Source organism: Octopus sinensis, linkage group LG1 (genome assembly GCF_006345805.1).
Source record: "Octopus sinensis linkage group LG1, ASM634580v1, whole genome shotgun sequence".
In the NCBI taxonomy this organism is placed as follows: Eukaryota; Metazoa; Mollusca; class Cephalopoda; order Octopoda; family Octopodidae; genus Octopus; species Octopus sinensis.
In genome coordinates, this window is record NC_042997.1 from 51,636,489 (window position 1) to 51,647,731 (window position 11,243).

The following is an 11,243-nucleotide window of genomic DNA, read 5'->3' on the forward strand; positions in this document are numbered from 1 at the left end:
TTTCAAATGTGATATTTCATAAGAAAAATATTGCCTCTCTGATTCAGTTCATATCTGTTAAGAAGATACTGAATTCCATTTTATTGTATTTTAATATAGTTTTAACAAATTAAAAAGATAAAAACTAGTAGTAATATTTGATAGTTAATTAAAAATAAAATATCTTTACAAGTAGTAGCCATATACACTCATATATTATCATAATATTCACATATCTTTCTGATACCAATATTTATTATCTTTCTGCTTTGATTCTTTTATGACTTGATGAACTTTTGTATTTTCATTTTAGAATCTTTGTTTCCTTCTTTAACATTTACTCACTGTGTAGTATTTGCTTACATGCCTATACCAAATAATCCCATCTCATTTGCTCTATAATTCTTGGCTAAATATTTACCATTTAGCTCTACCCATCTTGTATGTATATATGAATTAGTGATTATCTATAAAAGAAGCAAATGATATGTAAAATTCTACCATAACAATAAGGCTGTCATATTTAAGTATAAAAGACAATTTCTATGTAGCAAAAACTATTCTAATTTTTTTTTCTGTTTTTGTTTTCCAGGTTGACGCTGATGGTTTGACATTTGTGGCAGTGTTTATTGTTGCTGCTTTGCTCGGAGGAGTTCTAGTACAATATTCTCACAATGGTGGCTTGGTTGGCAATTTAAAGGCTTGTCGCAGTCGGACTATCATGTTCACCTTTATGTTGTTGTTACTACTCTATGTCATGTGTTACACAACTATCTGGGTACACATTATGGATCTAAAACGCATTTATCCTTGGCGTCAGAAAATCATGTAAATTCACCTCCCTCCCAACTATCCCTTCAATGCAAAAACATCTACCATGATAATTCCAAACTTTACTATTTCCGGTTTTACATGGAATAATTTTTTGGAATGTGTTATAAACATTCATTTTTTTTTTCTTTTCTTAGGCCTCATTGATGAAGTTTTTCATCTGTGGATTGTATTTTCCCGTTACAGGGAAAAACGGATATAATTCAATGTCTTCATTTATTTAGGCTTTGATGAGATATTTGAGGAGGACATAAAAGAAAAAATAAAGAAAAGAAAAGAACTTTCATGGAAAAAAAAATTACAAAAACAATGTTTCCTAATATGGAAACATACTAGAAATGAAAGTAAAGAAATAATTTATTCTTTCATTTTTTTTTTTTTAACTTGAGAACTCTAGAAAAAATTATTGAAGGTTATATTCATTTTTTAAAAATTAACAACCCCACATTGTAAAGCTTGAATGTTTGATGCATGGAGATAATCTTCAGTTCAGTTATTCATAAATATCTAGAATAAGAAAAAAAATCTGTCACTGTCTATTTCCATACTACAACGTACAATTCTTCGATACTATTTTTTTCATTTTGTTTTTATTCTTATAAGTTAACAGATTTTGTCTTGTTATAAACATAAAAGCTAATAAATGCAAGATATTTTTTTAATTCTTAAATCAACAATTAATTTTAAAGTCATTATTGCCTTTTCAATATTGTTTAGAATCTGTCATCATAGAAAAGACAAAAGTTCATTTCAAAGGTATCTCCTTTCCCTGACTACCTTTTAAATACTTAAATACTTCTTTCAAAAATCTGTTGAAAATTGATAACTTTTGTGATATTGTCCCATTTATCTTGGACTTCATAAAAGTTTAGTTTTGTAAACTACATGACTTACATTGACAACTTGCCAATGCTGTTGCCACCTGTGCAATAGACGCTTGCAGTTTCACTTTCAAGTTAGTAGCTTGCTTCCCCTGTCTTCAAAGAACACTTAGTTGACTTTTATTTTGTATTAGGTAAAAAAAAATGTCCACTGTGTAGTTTAAACACTGTCAATAGTCCATTGTAACAATAATACTTGCCCCTCTTTCTTCCATTCTCTCTCTCTCTCTCTCTCTCTCTCTCTCTCTCTCTCTCACTATATATATATATATATATATATATATATATATAATATTTAAGTAGGAAAAAAATTTACAATGCTGAAACTGTATGTAAGCAAAATTAGTTAAATAAACTTTTAAAGTTATATGTAAAATCTTTATGTTCAATATTTGAAATATAAAAAAGCTAATGCTTGCTTCCTTTTATTTTGACATCTTATATTGCTTGAATGATTTATTTTTTACAAAAAAATGTTATTCTCCTAAATAATACAAATATTTATAGAATATAGCAGTTTGCAGCCAAGTAAACTGCTACAATTATATGAACAAAAAGCTGGTGTGACTTTGAATTATTTCAAAATTTCTCTTTTTAATAGTAATTTTCTGTTAATATTAAGATCTAAAGCTAAATATCATTTGGGTTTTGTATGTGCCAACTATTATTGTCTTGTAGTAAATTGGTTACAAATATTTTCATTTATATGTTTATTCATTAAATTATATTTCAAACTTATAGGTGCCAAATGAATTAAAGACACTTAGAATTTTTTTTAACAATATTTCAAACTTTATTTTCTAATCATTTTCTCATTTCACCAGTCAACAAATGAAAATCTTGAAAAACAGTTGTTCATTATCAGAATTTATACTGTACAGATAGTGTTAAATTATAAATATCTTATTTTATTAGAACTTTAGTATAATGCATAATTAAATTGCTTCTTTTTTTTTGTTTAATATAATTCACTTCAAAACACACTTCTTTTTGACAGGAATAGATTGCATGGAGCAAAATACTGCTCACATTTAAATATCAATGATCTCTATGACCAGCCCAATGCATATATGTTGAAATTTTAAATAATAAAAATATTTTTTAGAATTACTGAGAAAATTTCGTTATACTGGAAATTGAAACTTGTAATAATGTGAAATAGACAAAGCAAGAAAGAAAAACTGTCTTAGAACATAATCTTCTGCATACAGGCTTCATCTATATGCAACCTAGATACCTCACATCAAACCAGTACTGTATTCTCCAACAGCAACAAGTCAATTGTGTCTCCTTTAACAGCACAAATATTCAGTCACTACACATTTCAAGGAAACAGTTTTGTGCACCACACCCCTTTAGTCTTGGCCAACACCAAATCTTCACAACCACCTTTGATGCTCTCTCTCTTGGTGATTTCACATTTATAACAAGTAAAAATCTATGTACCAAAGACTATCCTTTTTCAAGGCTAGAAAATACTTCATCTCCAAATGATCGCTGACTCTCTACAAAGTACAAGTGAAACCCACAGTGGAATATTACTTCTACATTTAAGACAGTACTATTGCTTTATGTAAAAACTTCTGAACTACAACCTAAAAGAAGTTGACTGATTGGCAAGGAATCACTCACCAATATACTTGAGCCTCAAGTCCACAGATTTATGTCTCCTCACTCTACTATCAAGACTCCAGCCAAGCCCTCAAGACACTTCCATCACTCCTCTTTTCATCACCCATATTATGTTTCCCTATCCAGACTCCATATTAAATCTAAATAAACATTATACCCAATTCTTCCAGCTCTGAAGATCAATCCTCTCAAATTCCTTTCTTTACCATATTTTTCCTGTCTTCAATGCCTGATACCCATTCAAGCAGAATACCTCCCCCTAGTCCAGAGGATGTACAAAGGTCATATACACAGTTCATTAGTCTTGATTAAATCATTTAAGAAAAAATGTGTTTTGATATCTTTGCATGTTTGAAGATATGATTTATATGTGTGTTTGCACATGTACACACACACGCGCACACACACACACACACACACACACACACACACACTTATACATATAACTATTTAATGTCCACTTTTCCACGCTTACATGAGTCAGACAAAATTTGTTGAAGCAGATTTTCTACAGTCGGATGCCCTTCCTGTATGTGTGTATGTGGAAGAGGTAGACCAAGGAAGACCTGGGACAAAGTTGATATTGAACCTCTCAGAGGAGATGATGGTGGACTGAGGTGAATGGTGTTATGCTGTGCTTGAGATCTGACTATCTCAATAGAATTGAGTTCTGTCAAGTCTTCCTCCACAACTCATCTATTTTCTTCACTTCATATTACATTGAACTTCTGCATCCTACTCTTTCCTTATCTCTAATCATCTGTCACACTATTTTCACTCTGCATTTCTTATTCTGCCCCATATTCATGTTCACTCTCTCTCTCTCTCTCTCTCTCTCTCTCTCTCCAGGTAGGCAAGCCATGTATTCACCTCTTCAGCAAACACCTGCTCTTCTCTCTCTATCATAGTTTCTTTCCCTAGTCTGTATTCCACTCAGTCTTGCTAGTTACTTGGTAACCTCACTAGTGCTGGTGCCACATAAAAAGCAGCCAATACTCTCAGTTAAATGGTTGTCATTAGGAAGGGCACCCAGATATAGAAACCATGCCAAAGCAGACATAGAACCTGGCAGAACTCTCTAGCTCATCTGTTCTTGTCAAACTGTCCAACTCCTGTCAGCATGGGAAAAGGGACATTAAATGATGATGATGATGATGATCTCTTCTCAATTTCTATGTACCATTTCCATTCACAAATGCATTGTTTAGCATGAGTTATAGTAGAAGATACTTGCCCAAGGTGTCGCTCAATGGGACCAATCCAAACCTAAAACCATGTTGTGAAAGGAGAACAGATGAGAAATAGCAAAAATGATGAATAATGCTGGAATGAGAATGATGTATACCAATACCTATATACATACATATATGCACACATGCATATGACCAAAATGACGGATAGCAGACATGAAATAAGGCGAATCTAAGTGTGAGAGAGTAGGGAGAAAATAGAAATAGCTAGGTTAAGAGGATGATAGAAGAGAGAGAGAGAGAAAGGGAGTATTGGGGAGGAAACAGTGATTGTGGGAGTATTTGAAGAGGGAGTCAGTGATAGGCAGTTATATGTTGGTTGTTGGTAAAGAAATTGACTAAAAATAGCATGGTTAATGTGATGAGAGAAGACAGAGTGATAGGAGTGAGATAGGATAATAGACGTGCAAGAGAGAATTATGTCTGTCAACAATGAGTGATAGAGGAGGACGAATATAAGAGAGGATGACAAGAAAGAAAGTGAAGGATATCAATAAAGATGAGTGCTGGAAAGAGAGAGAGGGGAATTAATACCAATTAAGAATGATTGGCTAACAAAGGAGAAAGTAATGTAAGAGAAGATGATGGCCAGCAATAAACAAAGATGATGATAAGAGTACTGGATGTGGACAAATTCAATGCCATCCTTCATTAGACAGCTAGTGTGATGATAGAGTGATATAATGATGGTGAGGAGGAATTGACACATGCAGATATAATGCTGTTCCTCATAAAACTTTGGTGAGAAACTGGATGTGAGATATTGTGTTGTTGATGATTTCTTTTGGATTTTGGCAGCATAATTAGAATGAGAAAGCTTCAAATGATTAAAACTGTATCACAATATCAAAATTTCTGAAAGAGGAGTGGCTGTGTGGTAAGTAGCTTGCTTACCAACCACATGGTTCCGGGTTCAGTCCCACTGCGTGGCACCTTGGGCAAGTGTCTTCTATTGTAGCCTTGGGCTGACCAAAGCCTTGTGAGTGGATTTGGTAGACGGAAACTGAAAGAAGTCCGTCGTATATATGTGTATACAAATCAAAATAGATGAACATTAATGGAATTGTATCTTTGTGGTACCAGTGCCGGTGGCACACAAGAAAACCATCCGAACGTGGCCGTAGCCAGTACCGCACCGACTGGCCTCCGTGCTGTGGGCACGTAACAAACACCATCCGATCGTGGCCGTTCGCCAGCCTCATCTGGCACCTGTGTCGGTGGCACATAAAAACACCATCCGAAGACCCGGCAAGACTAGTCAGGCCATAACCTGTGGCCCCTACCTGGGACGTAGTCAGTCCACCTGTGCATACCTTCCTTCTTGTGACACTTGTGAAGACCTGTTGAGGCAAGTGAAAATCAAAACAAATCAAAATAGATGAACATCAATGGAATTTGTATCTTTGTGGTACCAGTGCCGGTGGCACGTGGCACACAAGAAAACCATCCGAACGTGGCCGTAGCCAGTACCGCATCGACTGGCCTCCGTGCTGTGGGCACGTAACAAACACCATCCGATCGTGGCCGTTTGCCAGCCTCATCTGGCACCTGTGTCGGTGGCACATAAAAACACCATCTGAGCGTGGCCGTCTGCCAGCCTCGTCTGGCACCTGTGTCGGTGGCACTAAAAAAACACCATCCGAGCGTGGCCGTTTGCCAGCCTCGTCTGGCACCTGTGTCGGTGGCACATAAAATCACCCACTACACTCTCGGAGTGGTTGGCGTTAGGAAGGGCATCCAGCTGTAGAAACACTGCCAGATCTGACTGGACTGGTGCAGCTTTCAGGCTCCCCAGACCCCAGTTGAACCGTCCAACCCATGCTAGCATGGAAAGCGGACGTTAAATGATGATGATGATGATGATATGCGTGTGTGTGTGTGTTTGTCCCCCTAGCATTGCTTGACAACCGATGCTGGTGTGTTTATGTCCCCGTTACTTAGTGGTTCGGCAAAAGAGACCGATAGAATAAGTACTGGGCTTACAAAAGAATAAGTCCCGGGGTCGATTTGCTCGATTAAAGGTGGTGCTCCAGCATGGCCGCAGTCAAAATGACTAAAACAAGTAAAAGAGCAAAAGATTATCTCTTGCATTATGGTGTCTGCCACCTTTATATATGTGTGTGTATGTTTTATAATTCCTTGAGTTCTTTCTGTAATGAGGGGGTTGGTTTCAAACAAAATGACAAACCTCAGTCATAGGAATTTAAACATGCTAAACTTTAGAAAATGCTTGCATATCATTGAAAGAGGTTGTTGAATGAAGAGAATGCTTGGGCATGAAACTAGCCCAAGTAGACTCATCAGTGGGATCAGCTATACAGTCAAATTAGCCATTAACCCTTTCGTTACTATATTTCTGACCAAAATACACCCCTCATGAGTTTCAATTAAATTCTAAAATAATCATGAATCTAGGTTTGTTTCATTAAATAACTGTAACTTTTTTACTTATCAACATATTTAATGTGATATTTGGAACAGAATTAAAGAAAGGGTTCTTAATCAATTCTATTGCATAACTTTTGTTTCAAAGTGACTTTAATTACAGGTAAATTCAGGTAAATTGAGCAAAAGGTAAAAATATTAAAATTTTAAATTGAGCAAAAGGTAAAAATATTAAAATTTTAAATTGAGCAAAAGGTAAAAATATTAAAATTCTAAATTGAGCAAAAGGTAAAAATATTAAAATTTTAAATTGAGCAAAAGGTAAAAATATTAAAATTTTGTTTAAACATCACCATAGAAAATGAATCATCAGCTAATATTCAGATGGGTATGCAACAAAATTTTGATAAAGAAGAATTGTGCACATCATTATATCATCAGTTGAATTTAATGCACAACGGGTGTACCATAAAGGTGGAATAAAGTGAAATACTGGAATCCACCGTAAGTTTGACCGAACTAAAGAAATCAGTCAAAAAATAATATACGGCCCTGGTTATGGTATGGAAGTGATAAATTCCAGACCACATCGTTCCCTAGGCCATGCTGACTAACATTATTTTCCCTGTATAAAAACTAAATCCACGCAGTACCCAGTATTTGCTTCACAAATTTTCCAAAATTTGAACCCCCATTTTGTGTTTGTTTACATTCTGCGTAAGTTTGTTTCCGCATTGATCGCTTCAAACAATAACTTCCAGACCACATCATACCCTAAGCCATGCTGACTAACATTAGTTTCCCTGTATAAAAACTAAATCCACAACAGTACCCAGTATTTGCTTCACAAATTTTCCAATTCAGAATCAATGCTTGATAACATGAAACTCCTATCCATTTTCAAAGTTGAAGAAAAATCGATGCCGAAAAAAATGTGGAAAAAAATCTCCCAAAATTCAGGGAATTAAAATTACACGTCGATCGTTGTACAAAACTGTAGATGAACTGTTTACGAAGTATAATCACCTGTTTTCACGAATGTACTAAAGATATTTGCTCTGATATTCTCATTTAAATATGAATAGGTAAATATGGGTGGCTTTGGGCGGTTTGGTCACATTAACCAAAATTTTTTTCAGGCGGCTTTGGGCGGTTTGGTAACGAAAGGGTTAAGAATATTAATAGAAGAAAAGCAGCTGAAAATATATAGCAAATTAGGATATGCACTAGTTATTTGCATAGGCAATTAGGTTATACAGAAAGGATCAGACCTTAATGGCTGGAGTACAGAAATATTATCAATTGTTACAAGGGTGATTAGGAAGAAAATTAGCTTACCTGTGATGCAGTTTGGGTCTGTGAGTCTATTGATGCTTTCATTATAGTGAGACTGCAAAAGTTCTTAGTAAAAAGCAAACCACAATAACTATCATCTGTCGATTAGGAAATGCCGTTTCTGTTACTTTCAAAACTTTGTCTATCAATTCAGTGCTGTTGTTTTTGCCTTTTCTAGAGCATCTCCTTTGTCTTAGTAACAGCTGATACTTAAATTTTGTACATTCATTCTTTCAACTGCTTGGAGGGCTCCCTAGAAGTCAATAGTCTTTACTACCTAGGCAACAAAATTAACAATGGAGTATGGTGTTCCAGAAGTATAGTTGTCAGAGCAACAATGCAGCGGAAAAAGTTCCTTCTAGTTGGACTATTTTGTTCTTCTTTATGCATCAATACTAAGAATATTTACTTTGAAAGAATTGGCAGTAATGTTGCATTAAAGACAAATGTACATTGGGAACTAGGGGTGAGCAAATTGACCATTTGATCTCTTAAATTAGCTTTCAATATTGCACATTAATTCCTAAGGATACTGCATACCCAACATTTTGGAATAGTTTATGGATTTCATGTCTATATGAATCTAATTTCAAAACGTTTTTTGCTTTTGTTGAAGATTCAAACTAAAGGCTTCCCCAAATTAACTGTAAGCAATCTTACATATCTATCAACAGTTTTACAATCTGTAATAGCAAGATCTTAATGGTAACTTAGTAAAATTTTAACAACCAACTAGGTAATCTACTAAAATTTTAACCACTAGTTCTGTATCAAAATTCCAAATTTAGTAATACAATATCAGTAGCCATTAAAAATGCTTGAGATACTGAATATTAGCATACCTAATTATGATAGACTTTTATTATTGAATACAATTACCTTATTTTTAATATAAACATATATACTGAAATGGTGATTGGTTGTAGCTTTATAGTGATGAATGTTTGAAATGAAATTGTAATGGAAATCTAAACAGAGAACAGCAAATAAATAACTGTTAAAGCAAAGTAGTTTTATATTCTAAAAAGAAATAAAGATTATATTTTTGATTTAAGAAAGCAAATCATTGATGTAAATAAAAAGTAAAAAAAAAAAACTGAAGTTGAAGAATTGATTTGGAGATGGGTAGCAATGCAACAAGAAAGGTGTAGGGCAAGAAACCAAAGAGGAGAGCTGAAGGAGAAGGTTCAGAAAGTTAGTTTTGTAAATATTGTTCCGACCGTCACTCAACTCAACTCAGGACCCTAAGTCGGCGACGACGACTACGCTCAGTCAAACGGAAATCCACCACAGAAAGCGGGGGTGGGCAGCGAACGCAAACCAGTAACCGGAGACGATGACAACAACAAAGGAGAGAGACAGTGGAGGTAACGTACAATTTAACATCAATTTATATAATTCACAACGTCAATAGAAACATTTCAAATACATCTAACTACAAGGTTAACAGACATTTAACAATTTATAACTTTACAAAATCAATCAAACGTAATACAGAGTTAAAAACAATCAATATCATTTAGCAAAATGACAACGTCCGAATTTTCTACACAAATCAATTGGTTGACATGCAACACAATACAGAATAACAACAAATAGTCTTTCTCTTCTTTTCTCTTCTTTCTTTTCTTACACAGAGAGTTTGTTCTCAAAGATTCCTCTTTCTTTTAGAAACACAAAAAGTTCTTAGTTTCCTTTTCAACAGATTACAAGTTCTTTTTTTTTCCTTTTCTTTTTTTTTTTACAGTTTATGTCACAGAGTCTCTTTTTCAAACATCATAATTCAAATCACAAATAAAAACACAATCAAAACATAAACAACAATACCGAATGTTTCTGAACCCACTATAGTAGTCCAGCTTCTTCGCGTGTCTCTCTCTGCCCCTTCGCTGTCATCTTCTTTTCTACCTCTCGCCTGTCAATTCCCAATATTCTCTGCCTGTCTTCCTTGCCTCTTGCCACTATCATCTCCTCGCTGGCTGTCTGCATCGACTCGCTGTCCCAACCGAACTCTTTTCTGGCCCTTCGCTGTCTGCTGCTTTAACACCAGTTCATCGCATTTTCAAGGGTGACATTTCAATTTTTTTTTATAACCTTTCCCTGACCGTGGAGATCAGAGGTTAGTCCCAAAAACTCATTAATTTTAACCGTTGCCATTGACAAGACAAAGAACACATTTTTTTTCCCCGCCGGTTCAACTCCAGCCAACGGAACAAGGGCATAACGTTTTCCCGTTTATTCCACCTCCGTAACACTATGTACAATACTTCAAATAAATACAGTGACAGATTAAAATTTTGAGGTGGAAAGGATCAATACCTCAAAGAACCAAGAAGATATATAGCTACAATGACAACAAAGTGTTGTTGAGTGAAGAGAGGTGGGCAGGGAGACTGATAAAATAATACCTGAAAGATATCACTGATAAAGATATAGTCATGATAACAAAGTATTATATATCAGGCACAAAGTGGGATGAGAGCGCATGCACACACAATTACGCCCATACAGTTACAGACAAACACTTGTGCACATTTCAGAACATTAAAGAGTCAACTGAATTGTTACCATTAGTTGTAGTCCGTATGAAATAATATTTTTTGAAAGATCAGTACCTTGTTTAAACTTAGTTTGGTTAATAGTCTACTTATTAGAAACAAAGTACTTCGCTTGCCTAATTTTTCCAAAGTAAACTATGACAATAATGATACATAAGACTGGACTAAATAAAAAATTAAGACTTAAACAAGTTGATCCTTTATTATTGTTATTGTTTTTCCTTTTTCTGTTTTGACAAATAAGGTACTTTGTTTCCAACAAGAAAAATATAAACAAAATTATAATTTCAAACCTTTGTTTTTATTGATATTTTTTTTTAATAAATATTATAGAAAGATACCTGACGGCAAAAATACAGAAAAATGTTTCCAATGAAAATACCTACATTAAA

The 11,243-nt window shown here is 34.5% G+C and overlaps 1 protein-coding gene across 4 annotated transcripts in view; it reads left to right on the plus strand.

Moving 5' to 3' along the window:
* LOC115210295 (beta-hexosaminidase subunit beta) overlaps nt 1-3,287 on the plus strand; it is a 121,913-nt gene extending 118,626 nt beyond the window's left edge. For all 4 annotated transcript variants that reach the window (XM_029778816.2, XM_036500803.1, XM_029778825.2 and 1 more), the window contains one exon: nt 572-3,287. In XM_029778816.2, coding sequence (XP_029634676.1) covers nt 572-811 — 240 coding nt within the window. In that variant the 3' untranslated portion in view covers nt 812-3,287. The remainder of the gene's footprint in view (nt 1-571) is intronic.
* Nucleotides 3,288-11,243: the final 7,956 nt, after the last annotated feature.